A 19,892-nucleotide genomic window follows, 5' to 3' on the forward strand; every position below is an offset into this window, starting at 1 on the left:
AATTATTTAATCAGTTATATGCCTAAATATTTACATTCTGATTTATAGGCCCATGGGGTCACACTGGGCCAGAGGAGCATCAATCACGTAGAAGGCACTGTGATTGGCTCCCCTAAAGTTGTGCACTATGGAAACCCTAATTCTAAACAAGAAATGAGTGGCATACGTGGGGGAGGGGTGAGGAACTAAAGATGGTGGATGCCTGAGAACGCGAAATACAGGTAATAAAAATAATGGCTGATACTTATGATGTACCAAAAACTCTGTTCATTGCTTCTACCCATGAGGTGATGCAACGTCTTAATTCCCATTTCACAGATGAGAAAACTGAAGCCCAGGGAGATTTATTAACTTGTTCAAGTTCTCAAGCTAAGAACTGTGGAGCTAGAACCTAAAGTCATATCTATCAGATTCCAAACATTCTTGCTTTTAACCACCATAAAACAATGTTTTCCTAGTGCCTTACTCTTTTCTCACCTGGCTTCAAGAAACAGGACCAAGATGTTTCTGATTTATTATCATGCATCACTTACAGCTTCAATCTTGAAAAGGATTCCAAGTAATCCCTAATTATAACTTTGATTGACTCTTTTTCTGGTTTTCTAGAGCTTTATTAAAGAATAATACATAAACTAATTAATGACTATCCTACAGTGATGCCTTAATACACCTATATGGATATAATACATATTTTATAGCTTTATTTACTATTAATAACTTTAAAAATAATTTTCAATTTGTCATTTACATTTATGATGACAGGTCTTTTTAAAGTTTTTTTTAAGTTAAGTTTTTTAAGTTGCTCAAGTCAGATGGTTGGTAAAAGAACTGAACTGAGACTTCTAAATTATGGGCTATTTCTTTTTTCTTATAGAATATGCATCCATCATACTCCATGATCCAATACCTCTCACCTCTCACCCTCCAAGCTTCTAAGGTTAGTTCTCTGAAAGTTGTCCAATGCTAGTGACCTCCTATGGGTGCCCTAGAATAAAGTTTAAAGAACCTGTTCCTTACCCATGTTTAGGAAATTTGTGACTATTCCAGAAGAAAATCGTTGGGAAACAATTGCTGTATAAAGGCTACTATACGTATATTGCAATGTACATTATACATATATTATAATGCAATGATGTAAATGTGACCGAGGTATTTTCTTTTTCTCAATTTCTTAATACTGGTAAGCAACACACAATTACTAATGTAAAATGTGGAGAGGACATCATAGTTTCTAAGTGCTGTTTTGATTTTTTGAATTCTTATATAGTCTGGCTTCTGGGTGTCTGATTTTTATGCTCTCAGAAGCTTGTTTGTTTTTTTCTATATTTCACACTACCCCCAAATCCCCAAACCGTTTATGAATGCCATAAATTAAATAGTCACTTACATGAGGTCACAGGTTGTCCTCATGTATATTGAGGTCAGGGACTGGAAATCATTTAATACCTATCAGGTGTCCTAGGATAATATATTAATCTTTATAAAATGATTTCAAATACAGTTGCTTTATTATAGCATTTATTTATTTATTTATTTATTTTAAAGGTTAGACTTTATTTTATTGCCTAGATTCTTTTTTTTTTAATTTATTTATTTATTATTCATTTATTTTTGGCTGTGTTGGGTCTTCGTTTCTATGCAAGGGCTTTCTCCAGTTGCGGCAAGCGGGGGCCACTCTTCATCGCAGTGCGCGGGCCTCTCACTATTGCAGTGTCTCTTGTTGCAGAGCACAGGCTCCAGACGCGCAGGCTCAGTAGTTGTGGCTCACGGGCCTAGTTGCTCCGTGGCATGTGGGATCTTCCCAGACCAAGGCTCGAACCTGTGTCCCCTGCATTGGCAGGCAGATTCTCAACCACTGCGCCACCAGGGAAGCCCTATAGCATTTATTGAATGCTATAATTATTTAGCTTTACACAACCCACTGAATTAAGACAGTTAAAGAAATGGAACAGAAACTTTCCTTTTCTATTTCATCTATTAGTAATCTTCTGATCCCCAACGTCTCTATAATAATATTTGAAATAGGTAGATGCTCTCCTTTTTGCTGTCATTTCAAGCTTTATATGAGGACAGCTTTTGGATCACTCTGCAAATAAACAACTTTGCAGCATTCTCACTCCCAGTCTTATAGGCAAGTCACTGAAACATCACTTTTTATATTCTATTAAACTAGTCTATCTGCATTTATTGCAGGAGAAAAAGACTGGCCAAGCCAAATATCTATTCTTTTCCCCTTAGACTGAATGAGAGTGCTCACGAAACCTTGCCCACAGATGAGTAAACTATGGCTATATTACTCACTTAATTATCAATTTAAGCCAGGAAGCAGATGATAAATCTATTATGTTACTCAATTTTAATTTCCTGTATAAACAATGATGTTTAGTCCATAGTATTTGACTTCATAGATAATGTTGGAAAAAACTGTAGATCCTATTTGCTAATTTCAATCAATTTTTCATTTGCGTTTTTAAAAATCACCAGCTTTCAGAACACTGGAGATGACTATGAGTGATTTACTTATATTTTGAAAAGGACACATAGTCTTTCTAATATTTCTGACTCAGTTATCAAACCTCAGTTTGATAAGAAGATACCTCTTCTATTCGTCAATAGACCCTGGTCATTGATTCAAGACTGGGAAAGATTACAATTCTTTAAATACAGTAATTTGAAAGAAAGTCTATAGATTTAATATTTATCTGCCTTAAAGGAAAAAATAATATATACGGATATAGATATATATAGTTTGCATTCTGACTATCTTTAAGTCATGTCAGAAAATAGTTCTGAAGAACTGTGATAGCTCTGCAAAGAAATAATTGCAGGACATTTATGAAGGCATAAACTCCATACCATAAAAGTTATAAATGAAGTCTATTTTTTACTAGGAAGAGTCATGTTTGAGAAAGTGTGTATTTAAGCCTAAATGTTAGCAAAAGCGATATACAAGTGCCGGTGAAAGAGCTATAAAACTGAGTAGTATACCCAGTGCAGTATTATGTGTAAGAGCTTGGGCTCTTCAGCCAGATAGCCTGGTTCTGAATGCTGGTTCTGCCACATACTAATTGTTTGTCCTTGGTAAAATCAGTAAACTCTTTGGTGCCTCAGTTTTCTATTCTGTAAAAGAAGCATAATAAGGGTATTTACCTCAAAAGGTCTGCGTGAGGATTGGATAAATTGGTGTGCATACCGCTTAGAAGAGTGACTGATATACAGGAAATGCTATTAAGTATTAGCTCTTATTTTTAAATAAACACACTTAGTCATTTCAATTTAAGAGCCAGGCTCCACAAAGAATAATTGAGTCAAGGAATCATTTGCTGTTATGGACTGATTTTTTTCTTCTTTCCTTTCAATGTTGATAAGAACTGTGAAAATAATGTGTTGGTAAAACAGGAGACATATACATCTTGATTAGGATTGAGCTGGCCAGTAGTTTATGATTCATCTTCTCCCAATCGTCTCCTGATATTCATAACAAACGAAAAACCCTCATGCCATGAAAATTAACTTTCATAGACACCCTATTGCCAAAACCTGCCAAGAATTTTCCACATTATAAAACCAATGGAGCTGAAAGATGAATTACAATCATGATTCATAATGACACATGCTCCGCTACATTAGGGAGAACCAGCCCACTGGCCAGAAGGATGGTAGGAGGCGCTTGATTCCTTTCTCCACAGGTTGCAATCTGATGCACAAACCTTGGCTCTATATGCGACAGAAAGTTGAGTAGCCATTTCTCCATTGTACCCATATTTATTTTGATAAAAGGAGAATTATATTTTTATTGTTTTCCTACTCTCCGACACACACACACATGCACATACACATACACACACACACACACACACACACACACACCTCTTTCATTTTCCAATACTCAGCAACAAAAATTCCTCTAAAATAACTGGGGAGAATGGTAAGCCTTTACAATAATCTGCCTGCAAGTATGGCCGACTTGCCAGTGAGAACAGCAGTGGAATTAGAGAGAAATCAACTTGGCACTTGATTGGATGGAGGTCTTGCAAGAGAGGGACAGGTCAAGAATGAATCCTAGTTTTCGAAAGGGCTCTTGAGTTTATGGTGGAACAATTTACAGAATTGGGAAAGCTGGAAGAGGAGGAGGAGGCTTGGGGGAAGGATCGTGTGTTAGGTGATTGGCCATCCCATATTTGAGTTGTCTAGGAAATATCCAGGTTAAGTCTTGAGTAGAGACAGAAGGGTCTGGGGTCAAGAAAAGATGAATGGATCGGATTGGTAGTGGTCAGTAAACAGGTGATAATCAAAGCTATGTGAGTACATGAAATTAAAAGAAATTATAGTGTGAGGAGGAAATAAGCTGAGAACCAAGTCTTGAAGAATCAGCCTTGAACTGTTGAGTGGACGAGGAGAAATCAGCAAAGAAGGCTGATAAAGGTAAAGCAAATGGAGGAGGAAAATTTTAGAAGGGTCGGGAATTACAGAAGAAAGGACATGAGTTTCACAAAAGAGCAAATGTTTCAGAGTGAAGCCCACCCAAGAATAATTTGCCTCGTGTCTGGATAGATTAAGACAGGTCATGAAACAATTTAGCAGGATCACATAGTTATAATCAAAATAAATAGTTACATGTTCTCTGCATACCAGAGCAGAAGCATGAATAAATTTTGAAATCTTATTACATACATACAATTCTTAAATTGTGGAAAAATTACTAAAGTAGTAGATATTTTTATTTGGTAACCAAATTGATCTATTTATTTTAAAAGATAAAGAACCATAATAGCTACCAATTTTTGGACACCTGCTACTCACTGTATTTATTTCTCATGTTTTAAAAGCTGTAAATATTATTATAATCATTTATAGTTGAGTGAACTGAGGCTCAAACAGTTTTCAGAAACTTGACACAAGGTCATACAGCTAATTCATGGTAAGCTAGACTCAAATCTGGATCTGGGATCCTTTTGTCCAAAAATTCAAACTATGTAGATTATACTGAAGTATCAATACATTTTCATAAGGACAAAAACAGAAAAAAAATCATATTTAAAAATAAAAGGAAAATAATACCTTTAATCACTGAATACAATTTGAGAAATATGAAACAATTATCATCCCTAGCAGTGATTTTGAATTCCCTAAAAATATTTTCCAATATTCATCAGCTACCTTTTGTCTATCCTTTTAAACAGCAGTCTGTGGATTTTAGCATATCTTCGTTAAAAAAGGATTCCAAGCATAAACAGACATTAGAGTGTGAATTCAAGAGAACTAGCTCTCGTGCTGGGGGGGTGATAGAAAGGCACCAGTGTTCATACTGGTTTCCTTTTCTTTGCCAGTCTGTCTCAGTATGTCTGATGGGAGCATGGAATATATAAATTATATTTTCTTATGAGCTTATTCAATATAAGGACTATTGCTACATGTATAGTGTAAGAATATATCTTCAGCCATGATAATTCCACCACTAGAAATGTTCTTTCAGTTTATTTGGGAATAAATAAAAAAAAAGATCGACAGCATAAATTGAGCTAAAAAATATTTACTTAATTAAAGATGAATGAAAACAAAGTACCTTCTACTCTAAAGTGTAGTTTGGAGATGTGTGCAAACAATTGCAAGAAATGTTTCAGATCGTAAAATATGAATACACAAAGCATTGAAAATGAAATTACAAAGGGAAATATTCAGTTGCTATGAACACGTGGCTCAGATTAGAGCCTGTGGTAACACACAAGGCAGGCAGGATCCTTTGCAGCCATCAACAGTGAAACAGGATAATGAATTCTGGACACTGACTCCTTGTTTCTTTCCTGTGCTCAGCTTAAAGCCCCATGACTTCTACATGGCTCACTAGACACCCAGAAACATGATTCTCCTGGAAATTAATTCTCGCCCACAGGCAAGAACTTTGCTGGTTGAAGGAGGAACGTAACAGGCTCAGAGGGATTTTCATCGTCAGGCATGGCAACAGGAGCAATTGAATCAAGATCTCAGAGTACTCATTCCCTGAGCCTGGATTTTCAACTTGGGGATGTCCTCTGTGCAAGAATATTTTCTCCAATTGCTTCCATACTATCTCAGACATAGAAGTAATCCGTTCCAGTAAGTGGAATTCATATATTTCTTCAAAAACTTGCTTGAAGTGACTGCCACTCTGCATGGAGTTCATGCTTTGGGATAAGAACAAAGAAATCAGCCTGGACTGATTTTGTTACTTTAGTCACGTAAATATTTGGTGAGGGTAGTGATCAAAAGAGAAGATTTGGGAAAATGCAGAGATGGACTTTGTAAAGGGATAGAAGACATTTAGAAAAGCACACATAACAGATTGGAGACCAGTGGGGGTATTGGAAAGAAAAAAAAATACTATTGTTTGGAGGAAGGTCTGTCAGATTATATAACTAGTACATATTTAGCTAGAGAGGTCATAGGTTATAATTATTTGTTCTGAATGCTTGGAACTATTATGTCTATGTTAATAAAAATGGAATCTAATGAATTCTTGAATTTGGGAAAACATATATTTTTCAATAAATTTATTAGTAATGGCTTTATGATAGCCAGGTATAGAAATTAATCCAAAAGAGCTTAAACATAAAAGAGAATGTATTGACTCTAGGGGTAAGGTTTCCCATCAAGTCCTGATCTGGTGCTCAAATACCATAGGATGGTGAATTTTACTGTTTACCTCTCAGTTATGCTTTCCTCCTTTTTTTTGGCTTCATCCTCAGGCAGCCTCCCTGTACTCGGAGATGGACAGTTCCAGGTTTACTTTTACACCTATTCCCCAGGTGGAAAAAGTGTGTCTTCCTCAATAATTGCCACAAATTCCTGAAATGGTGTCAGGTGACCTGTGTCACATCTCTAAGCTTGAATAATTCACTGTGTCCAGGAGTGTGGACTCTAAGACTGGCTCTCCAGGATGATGGAGACACCCTTGTCCTTGAAAGTGGAAAGCAATCAACTTCACTAAACCACATGGAACGAAAGAAGGAAAATTGGGGTATGATAGTGGAAGAAAGGAAGGTAAAGCTAGACAAATGAAACAACAGAAAAACAGGTTTTTCAACCTCGAAAGAAGGGTTAAGATATAGGAGAAACAATGAGAAAGTTGTTGAATAATTTTGTTCTTGTGGTCAAAGAATAGAGGTAAGGCAAGAACACTGTTTAAATTTAACCAACCAGAACAGAGAGCCTGGCTGAGATCAACCTACACTTTCCTGTCCCAGTTGCCTCAGATGGGGAGTTCCCTTCTGTCATAGCAGAAGAGTAAAGTGGTTTAGAGCAGCAGTCCCCAGCATTTTTGGCACCAGGGACCGGTTTCATGGAAGACAATTTTTCCATGGACTTGGCGGGGGTGGGGGGGGGGGACGGATGGTTCAGGCGGTAATGCGAGCGATGGGGAGCGATGGAGAGCAGCAGATGAAGCTTCACTCGCTCACCCACCACTCACCTCCTGCTGTGTGGCCCGGTTCCTAACAGGCTGTGGACCTGAACCAGTCCGCAGCCCAGGGGTTGGGGACCCCTGGTTTAGAGGCATCTTCCTGGGTCCCTAAACAAGCTCCAAAACTTACTAAATCTATGATTTTGAACAAGATCCTTAACATCTCTGTGCCTCACTTTCCTCCTCTGGAATATGTGTGTACCTCTCTCATGGGGCTGTGGTGAAGAGCAGTTGAAAATATAATGTGCTTAGAAGGGCATGTGGTCCATAGGAGATTTATATCAGTATTAGTCATTCTTGTTTTTATTAATGCAATTATAATAAGAAAAGCCACAGGCAAATGTGAACATATGTATGGGTGACACAACATATGATATTAGAAGTTCATCCTCAGAGGGGATGACAGAAGGGATTCGAGTTGAATACAAAGTGTGAGATCACATAGAAAATCACTAAGAGTGACCTGGTTATAGAATTCGCTGGTTTTTTCTCCCTGTTGTATATTTGTGATCAGAGTCAAACCAAATTAGCATCGATTAAATGTTTCTAACTCGTTGCTCTGTGGGTATCACTTCCTGGAAGAAATTTGTGATAGGCAGCCTTTAAGATGGTTCCCAATCCTTCCTACTTCCTGATATGCATGCCCTTGTGTAATTTCCACCCCTTGGATGTAGGATGGACTTATTCACTTGCTTCTGATGACTAGAATATGGCAGAATTTGTGTGATGGATGCCACTTCTGAGATTTGGTTATAAAAAAGCTATGGCTACTGTCTGGGCATGCTGTCTAAATCTCTCTTTCAGGTCACTTTACCTGGGGGTATCTAGCTGCCCTGATGTGAGGCAGCCCTATGGTGAGGGGCTGACTCCCACCAATAACCACCTGAGTGAAATCGGAAGCAAGTCCCTCCATCTCTAAATGAGCCTTTGTATGAGTCCACAGCTCTGGCTGACAGCTCAACTATAACCTCATGAGAAACCTTGAGCCAGAGGCACTCAGCTAAAGCCACGCCCTGAGCCCTGACCCACAGACACTGTACAATAATAAACATTTATTTACTTAAAACAATACTTAAAACAATAAATACTACTTTAAGCTTCTAAGTTTGGGAGTAATTTGTTATATGATGATAGATACCTAATAAATAATTTCTAGACTAAAAACTGTAGGACATAATCATACAATAGCTTTCATGACTTGGTGTGATTTACTAGTAAATGTGGCAACTTTTTGCCTGAAAGGATCCCCATGGCCCTTGCTGCCGTCAAGGAGAGATGAACCACCCCAAGTAGAGAGAATGGAGGAAGCTGTCAACTAATTTATGTTAGTATTTCAACAAACACACTTTAACGCACTCCTGATCATAACCTTTACTAGACCATAATATGTAGGTATATATCATGCCATAGAGAGGAGAGAGAAAGCATATAAAATTATTTTGGGCCCCCAATCTCCATAAGTTCAACCTGGGGATAAGATATTTACAGGTAATTCATTAAGTTAAGCCATAGTACAATAAATTAAGTGCCAGAATGGTGTACGATGACAGAGTAGTTATTCCAGTTAATTTGAAAGATCAAAAATGTACTTTATTTTGATAAACTCAACTTTTTCATGCATCCTTCCTGCTCAGCAGAAGGGAAATTATTTTTAGACCAACCTGGTAAATTCAATCCAAACCAATAACTTTTATTCTACCCTTGGTAATAAAATAGCAGATTCTCCCCAGAAATAATCAAATTCAAGTAGTCTCATCCCCTCAGTCATTGCTCACAATTCCAAGTTTTCTTTCTGAGCTTCCTTCCCAATTCTCCACACTTTTTTTTTTTTTTGTCTGAAACAAGGAAAACAGGGAGGAAGGTCATCTGCTGCTGTGGTCGAGGGACCGTGAAGCTGTATGGTTTATTCGATGTCATTTCTCTGTGGCTTCTGGCATCTGGTGTTCTCATGTTGTCCTGTATTGCCTCTGGTGCTGAAGGCAAATGATGCCGGCTACCTTGTAGAAGGTTTCAGAGTTCCTAAGTCCTCAGCTGGGCAGCTGCCGTAGCCCTCCAATGCAGCGAAGTCTCTACGAAATGCCACAGATTCTCTCTGCTTTCCTGAACTCGTTTGTGTGAGCAGCACACTGGTTCAAGTGCCAGCTACTGTCTATTGCTTTCTGTGAGCTCATTAGAAATCTTGGAGTCAATGCCATCCCAACTAGGATTCCCATGTGATGGGCAGTTTCTGAGAATGGTATAGGGGGTGGGCTATTCTCTCTCTCGTTCTATGTCTCCCTTTCTCTCTCTTTTGGACTGCTTACGCTAGGGGAAGTCAGGTGCAATGCTAGGTCCTGTGGCAGTCCTGCAGAAATGTCCACGTGTCCAGGAACTGAGGGAAGACTCAACTCTACAGTCAGTAAAGGGTGTGGGACCTGCAGGGATCTCCTTCAATCCAAGAGTGCACAATGAACAGAGCCCACCTGAACAAGCTTGGAAATGGACCAAACCCTAGAAGAGATGACAAACCTTTAGTAGAGACTACAGCCCTAGCTGACAGTTTGACTGCCACCTCATGAGAGACTTTGACCCAGAGATATACCTAGCTAGGCCATGCTTGGCTTTTTGAACTATAGAAACTATGATAATAAATGTGTGTTTTAAAAGTGGCAAGTATCGGAGCAGTTTCTTAAACTGCATAGATAACTAATACATCATGTCACCTCGTGAGTATTGTATATTACTTCTCCCAAGCCCTGGCATCACTGCAGTCATGTGTATATCAAGATACAGATTATAAATTGGGACCATGCCCTTTTCTCAGAAACCACCCCCAAACTACAAGGGAGATTCTCTTGTGGTGAAAGTTTTTACAGGGTAACATAATTAAACATTCTTCTACCCATACTCCTACACAAAGGAGGAAGAAAAGATAAATTACCAGAGTCTAAGGCTCTCCAGAGGCTGTTCTACAAACTTCTGACATCCCTACCCTGCTAATACCCATATTCCCTCTTCACATCTTCTAGTGGTAAATGCTGCAAAAACAGCTATACTTCAATAAAATAAAAAAATTTAAAATGTATATATATATATATATATATATATATATATATATATATATATACACATACAACAGACACAGAAAACAAACTTATGGCTACCAAAGGGGAAAGAGGGAAGGGAGGGATAAATTAGGAGTATGGAATTAACAGATACACACTACAATATATAAAATAAACAACAAGGATCTACTATATAGCACAGGGAACTATATTCAATATCTTGTAATAACATATAATGGAAAAGAATGTGAAAAAGAATAATATATATCTGAATCAATTTGCTGTACGCCTAAAACATTGTAAATCAACTATACTTCGATGAAAAATTAAACTTCAAAATCCCAGCTTTTTTAAGTATAGTGTGTATTTAATAAAGAAAATTATCTTTAAAAAACCCCAGCTCTTTTTTACTTGAAACTTGTTGCAGATTGGGAAAACCCTGAAGCAGGAATAAAACCTTCTTAATGTTTAGCAGTTTGAATAAATGTGTCATTATCCTCAGACATGAACACTCTCCCTAGTCATTCACATACTCTCCACATAGTCACCGTGAAGAGACAGACAGCAGTAAGCCAGGAAAGCAGGGGAAGAAACCACCTAATGTTAACTCACGGTATAATGTAGCAGAATTCTCTGAGGAAGAGATCAGTGGAAGCTGGTCTTGTGGATGAGGTGGGATTTGTTCTGAGCCTTAAAGGATTGGAGGATTTGCATAAATAGATTGGAGGTTTAAAATCATTTCAGAAAGTGCAAGAAAAAAAAAAAAAAACGCGCAAAAGGCACTAAGATCAAAATTGCGTTTGGAGGGATAGTGGGAAAAGGAAATTTGTAGGAACAGGGCTGTCTGTTAGGCAGCCGAAAGAGAAAGATTTCTAACACACTGGATTACTCAGAGTCTGACCATTATCCGGAGACAAAGAGATGTTTTTGAGTAGAGGAATAAGACAATGAAATTAATGACATAATAAATTGATGAAATGGCAATTGATAACCAAAGAATAAATATTTATTGAGGGTCTTCTATGCGTCAGGCATAACACCGAAAGTACAATGGTAAGCAGAGAAATATAGCTGCTACCCTCATAGAGCTTACTATCCACTGAGGAAAACCATAATTTTAAAAGTAAATCATATAGTTTGTGCTCAAAGTGCTTGGAAGTTGAAATTCAGTGACATGAGAGGGTAGAAGGAGAGAACTTCATGGAGTTAGGCTTTCCTAAAGATTTTTTCAAAGGAAACTTTTTGTTTTGAGGTAATTACAGATTCACATGCAGTTGTAAGAAATAATACAGATTCCACATATCTGTTGCCCAGGTTTCTTCAATGCTAACACATTGAGTAACCATAGAACAGTATCACAACCAGGGTATGGACATTGATACAGTGAAGATGCAGAGTATTACCATCACAAGGATTTCTCATGTTGCCTTCTTTAGCTACACCTACTTCCTTCTTGCTCCACCCCCATATTCATCTCTGAACTGCTAATGTGGTCTCCACTTCTAAAATGTTGGCATTTCAAAAATGTTATGTAAATGGAATCACGTAGTGTATAACTGGTGATTGGCCTTTCATAGTCTGCATAATTTTCTGCATGTATCAATATCTTATTCCTTTCTTATGGCCAAATAATTTTTCTTGGTATGGAAGTATTACAGTGTATTTTTTTGTAATAATTTATCTTTTTAAAAAAATGTTTATTTATTTGGTTGCACCAGGTCTTAGTTGTGGCAGGCGTGCTCCTCAGCTGCGGCTACCAGCTCCTTAGTTGTGGCATGCAAACTCTTAGCTGCGGCATACACATGGGATCTAGTTCCCTGACCAGAGATCGAACCCAGGCCCCCTGCATTGGGAGCACGGAGTCTTATCCACTGTGCCACCAGGAAGTCCCTACAGTGTATTTTTTTTAAGACTGCCAAATCACTTTCTAGAGGGGTTGTATTATTTTACATTCCCTTCAATAATATATGAGTGATCCAGTTTCTCCACATCTTCTGCAACATTTGGCATTGTCATTTTTTAGGTATGTAGAAATAATTCATTGTGGTTATAATTTGCATCTTCCAAGGGGCTGATGATGTTGAACATCTTTTCATGTGCTTATTTGTGATCTGTATATGAAATATCTGTTTGTGTCTTTTGTCCATTTTAAATTAGGTTTATTTACTTTATTTTTTTTTTTTTATAAATTTATTTATATTTTTGGCTGCGTTGGGTCTTCGTTGCTGCGCACGGAGTTTCTCTAGTTGTGGCAAGCGGGGGCTACTCTTCATTGCTGTGTACAGGCTTCTCATTGCGGTGGCTTCTCTTATTGCAGAGCATGGGTTCTAGGCACACGGGCTTCAGTAGTTGTGGCTTGCAGGCTCAGTAGTTGTGGCTCGCAGGCTCTAGAGCGCAGGCTCAGCAGTTGTGGCGCACGGTCTTAGTTGCTCCACGGCATGTGGGATCTTCCCAGACCAGGGAACGAACCTGTGTTTCCTTCATTGGCAGGCGAGTTCTTAACCATTGTGCCACCAGGGAAGCCCAGTTTATTTAGTTTAATGTGTGTCTTGAGAGTTTTCTTATGTTCTAGATACATGTGGTTTACAATTTTTTTTCTCCTAGTCCGTATCTTGGTTTTTCAATCTCTTAAAAGGGTCTTTCACAGAGCAAAACATTTAAAATTTTGATAAAGTCTAATGTTAATTTTTCCTTTTATGGATCATGCTTTTAGGGTCAAGTCTAAGAACACTTTGCTTAACCATAGATACTAAATTTTTTTCCTTTTTTTTTAAAGTTTAATAGTCTTACATTTTCCATTTAAGTCCATGATCCATATTGAGTTGATTTTTGTATCACGTGAGAGACTTAAGTCAAGGTTTACTTTTCCTGCCTGTAGATGTCTAATTACTCCAACACCATTTGTTGAAAAGGCTCTCTTTTTGTTTCTCTGTTTTAATTTTCCTGCCTCCCATGGTTTACACGAACATATTTTAGAATACCATTTTGATTTATCTAAAGTGTTTTTGAGTGTACCTCTTTGTATAGCTTTCTTAGTGCTTGCTCTAAGCATTACATTTTATGTACATAACTTATCATAGTCCAATAGTGTTGTGATTTAACCAGTTCAAATATTTTAGTATATTAAATAGTCTTACATTTATGTGAATTTGGAATTATACCGATCTAGAGAATTGTCCTACTTTTTCATTAATATTATATTTTATGTCTTTTCTTATTTAATTAAATAAGCTTCAAAAAAAAACCAAATCAACAACAACAAAAAGTATACAAACCTCATCTCCCTCTGCATCTCCTTACCATCCTACATTTATAATATTTATAATTATATTCATTATAATAAATGTATATATTTTGTATATTATACTTGTATATTTATATTCATTTATGTTTATATTTAATAAATATTATTTATCAAATAATATTTATTAAATATAAACAGTTTCTCTATAGACTTTTAGAACCATATCAAAAAGCATTTTAATTTTGGGGTCACCCTTAAAACAATTTAGAAGACTCACGATAAGAAGAATATTTTGTATTTAGCCATATTTTTGCTTACTATGTTGTTTTTTTTCCTTTGATGTTCCAAAACTCCTTCACTTGTTTCTTTTCTGTTTAGAGAGCTTTCTTTATCCATTCTTATAGGATAAAGGTCTGCTGGTGAAAGATTCTTTTAATTCACCTTCATCTAAGAATGTTTTGATTTTTCCCCTCACTCCTGGAGGATATGCTAACTGGACACTGTACAGTGGGCTGCCAGTTCTCTTTCAGACTTGAAAAATATTAGATCACTTCCTTCTGACTTATATGTTTCCTAATGAAAAGTCCCCTGTCATTCAATTATGTTCCCTCTATAGGTAACATGTCATTTCTTTTTCACTGCTTTTAAGACTTTTTCTTTGTCTTAAGTTTTCAGAAGTTTGACTATGATGTTTTATAAAAGTATAGAATTCCTTGGGTTTTATGCCATTTGGAGTTTGCTCACCTCGAATCTTTAGGTTTATGTCTGTTGCCAAATTCGAGAATTTTTCAGCCTTTATTTTTAAGTACTTTTTCATTTCTGTGCTCTATCTCCTCTTCTTCCAAAAGTCTGCAATGTATTTTAAAGGGTAAATGGGAAGCGACTGATAAGTTTTAATCAAGGGACTTATATCGTTAAGCTTTTAATGAGAAACAAGCCATCCCACAACTTAGTGGGTTCAAACAACATTTATTTAATTAGCTCACAACTCCGTGGGTTGGCAATTTGGGTTGGTCTCAGCAGGGTAGCTTTTTTTCCAGGTCTCAGCTGGTTTTAACCATGCATCTTCGGTTAGCTGCTGTGTTGGCTAGAGGCAGGTGACTGTGGAAAGTCTGCACTGGGATGGCTTGTCTCAAATGTCCCTTGACCTTCCAGCAGACTAAACTGAGCTTTCTCACCTGGTGGTGGAAGTCCTGAATGACCTATGGGAAGCAAGCTCCAATGTGTAACAACTTTGCAAGACTCTGCTATTGGTATGCTTGCTAATGTCCCATTGGCCAGAGTAAGTCACGTAAGGAACCCAAATTCAAGGGATGGAAAAATAGATTCCAACTTTCAATGGCAGGGGAAAATTTTTGTAATCCAGTGCAGGGCTATTATAATCTTTTTAAAAGAGTATTTGATACTTTGAGAGGTATGATTTGCAAGAATCAAAAGTTAAGGCAGAGAGATCATTTTAAATAGGAAGAGAGAGAAAACTGGAGATTTAAAATATGCTTAAGCGGTAGCATTGACAAGTGATTCATTATGCACGAGTAGAGCAGAAACGATGTGTCATGCATCGCTATTAGGTTCCTGTCTTGAGCAATTTGAGGAATAGTAGTGACATTTATTGAATTGGGAACCCTAGAAGTGGCAAGATAAAGACAAGGGTAATGAGTTCAGTTTTGGATAAATTTTATTTGAGGTACTGAAAGGCATCCAAGTGGAAGTATTGACTACGTTATTCAGCAGAGGGCCAGGGTTTAAGAAAAGAGTTCTGGATGGAAAGAAAACCATCTGTAAGTTATCAACTTATTGACCATACATGGCTTTGGTCATAGAAATGGGTGAGTTAAATGTTAATATTCATAAGAGTTGTATGGTTCTGAAAATAAGAAAAATGGAATAAGTGCAGGATACTATTGAGTTCAACAGTCTTTAGCAGTAGTCAGAAGGATATTTTATTTTACTATTTTATTAAACACACATATCTTTAGTATTTGTTTAAAAGACTTGAGTATATTTGTCAAAAGACAAATAAGTGCAAAATCCAATCTTAGTTATCATCCATGGTGGAAGCTACAGACTGACTTCCATGAGAGAAGGGTCAGGTGATTATACATGTGTAACAAGGAGTCAGGGCTGTATGATCATAGGATCATATCCCTCTTGGTATTATGTAATTATTAATATAACAACTCCAAATAGAGTCTAGTCTGTCTGATCAAGGTTGCTAACAAGAATTCACTCAGTAAAATAATAATAGACAAAATTCAAAAATATTTGGGATGATATTTGACTTAGTTTCAACTATGGGAATTGAACTGGATTTCTGAAGTCCAGAGATCATGACCAGCCAAAATTTCTGGCCATATGTCACCTCTGTCTCATGTGTATATTTCTTAGTGTGTTTATGCATCTTTCAGCTCTAGGTGGAATTAGAATAAAGTACAGAGATATTTTTAAAAGAAGTAAATTAGATATTTTTATCTTGGGATGGAATCTATACATCATTTTTTGTATATGTGAAATTTAATAGAATTTGGCAAGTTTGAGTGACAGCCTCATAAACCCAATTTAAAACGTTATTGAGTAATTGATTCAGAATGGTGATGTAAGCTGAAATCGTGCTAAGTTTATGTACAATATGTTATGAACATTTATACAAACTTCAACTGTAACATATTTATAAGTTAATTTCTTGGATTTATAAAAATCCCTAATACTTGAGAAGGCTTTTTCTCAGAAAACTGAAATGCTTAAAATGAGTCTAAAATATATTCTATTTATAAATTCTGTTTAAAATATTTGAAGTAGTATTCAAAGTCCCTTTATAAAGATTATGATTTTTCTAGACTTATACGTTGAATAGAATTTGCTAACTGAACTTAAGTACCTGACAAGGGTTTTGAATTTGTAACTTCAGAAAGTTAAATTTAAAATAAATCATAAAACTCTGTGAAGTCTTTCTTATATACAAAATCTACCCTGAACTCAAAACAAGAAGGAACTAAGTTAGAAGACTGTTGCACGAAATGAGGAAATCTGTTACATAGAGGAGCAGGTAGAGGGGACACTGCAGGGGTAGAAGAATGGGACCTGAAATGATGCAAGTACAATACTAGAACCAGAATAAGATGCTGGGAGTCTTGAGATGGAATGAACCTTGGGTTGTACAATGTCTTATTAAGGTTAATGTTTAATACAAAGTTCAAGAATGTCCAAAATTGAGAGCTAGCGAAGAGCAAGGCAAGGAGTTGATCCTCCCTACGCTCCCACTAGACCATCGGGAGACCCATTTGCAACAAACTGCCCTTCAGTTCTTTTACTCCCTTCATCTCCAATCTTGCATAATGACAGATGGACAAAACGAGATGTAAGAACGAGCCTGTCCACATTGGTTGGCATGTTATAGGGGAATGGGTGCTCAGAACAAACCATGGGCTCATGAGAGCTAATTTTCCACCTCCCCACTCAAGTGAAGCAGCCTCATTGTCTTATCCCTTCCTTTCCCCAGAATTGGAAAGATACACTAGGTGTCCTCCTTGCTTCATACTCTCTCATATTCATACCATAATCCTCTAGGAATGTTTAGACTTCTACATGCCTTCGAGGCTAATGGTATAAGACTATAACCTTTCCTTTTTCTTTGTTCTCAACCACTGATGTTTTAATTACTCTTTCTGCATTAATTTTTAAAGACAAAATAGCACGTGACTGGTAATCTTTCTCTTCTCACTATGTTCTTCTACTATTTTGGGTGACTTCTGTTTTACTGATATCCTGATCCTCAATTTCTTGACATTTTCATCTACATGGAGTATTTTTCCCATTCCAGTTCAGCCATTTACTCCCATAACCCCATCCTGAACCTTATTCCTTGAGTCGTCTCTGCTTCTTTTTTTTTTTTTTTTTTTTTTTTGTTCTATAACTTTATTGGACAATCAGCAGCTAATTCTCATCCACACTAACTATCTGTAGATTTTTGAAAGTGGGGACAGGTACATAGGTAACCAACATATAGAGCTTGTTTGGCGAATCTTCATCTTCATTACACTTTCTGGACAACTGCACACAGATATGGTATGGGACATCTCTTATTCCTTTGGCCCAGACAGCTTTCTTGAACCTGGTGTCAATGTGTAAATCTGGAGTTCCCATCTCCTTCATGGCAAATTTCCAGATTTTTTTGAGTGCCCGAGGAGCACGTTTCTTGAAACCCATTCCTTGGATGTGCTTGTGAATGTTGATAGCGTATTCTTTGGTCACCACCTCATTGATGGTGGACGGACCCTTCTTCTCACCACCCTTCTTTGTGGGAGCCATCCTGCCATGCCGGGGTTGGAAAGAAAGAGAGCAAGGGATTGTGGGAGGATCTTCTCTGCTTCTGATATCATATAAGCAGGATCACAGAGATGACCACAGCCTCTTAGCCTTCCATCCTTCCAAATAGCCATCAATTCTATTGGGTGGGCCAAAATGTTCATTTGTTTTTTTCCGTTAAGATGGCTCTAGTAGCACTTAGTTATCTTTAACTTCATTTGAAACAATTTTGTTAGATTGTATGTGACAGCTGTCATATCAGTATGCATTTAAAAAAAGACTTATCAAAATTGGTGAATTTTTATGTAGCCATTTTAATATCGAAGATGGAAGAAGAAAAGCAACATTTCTGGCATATTATGCTTTATTATTTCAAGAAAGGTAAAAACGCAACTGAAATGCAAAAAAAGATTCGTGCACTGTATGGAGAAGGTGCTGTGACTGATCGAACATGTCAAAGTGGTTTGGAAGTTTCGTGCTGGAGATTTCTCGCTGGACAATGCTCCATGGTCAGGTAGACCAGTTGAAGTTGATAGCAATCAAATGGAGACATTAATTGAGATCAATCAATGTTATAACATGCAGGAGATAGCCAACATACTCAAAATGTCTAAGTCAAGCATTGAAAATCATTTGAACCAGGTTGGTTATGTTAATCGCTTTGATGTTTGGGTTCCACGTAAGTTAAGCGAAAAAAAACCTTCTTGACCATATTTCCACATCCAATTCTCTACTGAAGCGTATTGAAAACGTTCCGTTTTTAAAACAAATTGTGATGGGCTATGAAAAGTGGATACTGTACAACAATGTGAAATGGAAGAGATCACGGGGCAAGCGAAATGAACCACCCACCATCAACTACACCAAAGGCCGGTCTTCATCCAAAGAAGGTGATGTTGTGTATATGGTGGGATTGGAAGGGAGTCCCCTATTATGAGCTCCTTCCGGAAAACCAAACGATTAATCCCAACAAGTACTGCTCCCAATTAGACCAACTGAAAGTGGCACTTGATGAAAAACGTCCAGAATTAGTCAACAGAAAATGCATAACCTTCCATCAGGATAACACAAGACCTCATGTTTCTTTGACGACCAGGCAAAAACTATTACAGCTTGTCTGGAAGTTCTGATTCATCTGCCGTATTCACCAGACATTGCACCTTTGGATTTCTATTTATTTCAGTCTTTACAAAATTCTGTTAATGGAAAAAATTTCAATTCCCTGGAAGACTGTAAAAGGCACCAGAACCATTCTTTGCTCAAAAAGATAAAGTTTTGGGAAGATGGAATTATGAAGTTGCCTGAAAAATAGCAGAAGATAGTGGAACAAAAGGGTGAATTCATTGTTCAATAAAGTTCTTGGTGAAAATGAAAAATGTGTCTTTTATTTTTACTTAAAAAATAAATTTTTTTTAAAAAAAATTTTACTTAAAAAAGTGCCTGAAGGCACTTTTTGGCCCACCCAATGTTTCTCTCCATTCCTAGCATCACTACCCATTACTCCCTCATCCCATCCTCATCCCTTTTCTGGATTATTGCTTCCACCTCTTACCTGATCTTGCCGACTCTGTTTTGTAATTCATTCCTGTCTGTTCCCTGTCTTCAGTATTCCCTCTTATAAAATTCAAATTATTGCTAGGTTATTGCCCTTAGGATATTGTCCAAACTCTTGAACATACGTATTTTATTTGAGCCCGTTTCTTTTTTCCCACTTTAACTCTTACCCCAACTTCAACCCACTTCAACAGTATCACCCCACATCCATCTCTCCACTCCAGCAAGATGGAAATTCATTGAGTTCTCCTGAGATTCCATATATTCTTACCTCTAAGTCTTCACATACGTTGTTTTCTGCCTGAAC

At 37.2% G+C, this 19,892-nt stretch overlaps 1 protein-coding gene across 1 annotated transcript; it reads right to left on the bottom strand.

The window, feature by feature from the left end:
- Nucleotides 1-17,659: 17,659 nt before the first annotated feature.
- LOC132347785 (large ribosomal subunit protein eL31-like) lies at nt 17,660-18,034 on the bottom strand. The gene has a single exon (XM_059894602.1). The coding sequence runs from the start codon at nt 18,032-18,034 to the stop codon at nt 17,660-17,662; it is 375 nt and encodes a 124-aa protein (XP_059750585.1).
- Between the last annotated feature and the right edge of the window lie 1,858 nt (nt 18,035-19,892).

This window comes from Balaenoptera ricei, chromosome 14 (genome assembly GCF_028023285.1).
Source record: "Balaenoptera ricei isolate mBalRic1 chromosome 14, mBalRic1.hap2, whole genome shotgun sequence".
Classification (NCBI taxonomy): domain Eukaryota; kingdom Metazoa; phylum Chordata; class Mammalia; order Artiodactyla; family Balaenopteridae; genus Balaenoptera; species Balaenoptera ricei.

Excerpts from the sequence above, each read along its gene's own strand:
- LOC132347785 (XM_059894602.1), bottom strand. The coding sequence starts at position 18,034 with ATGGCTCCCACAAAGAAGGGTGGTGAGAAGAAGGGTCCGTCCACCATC.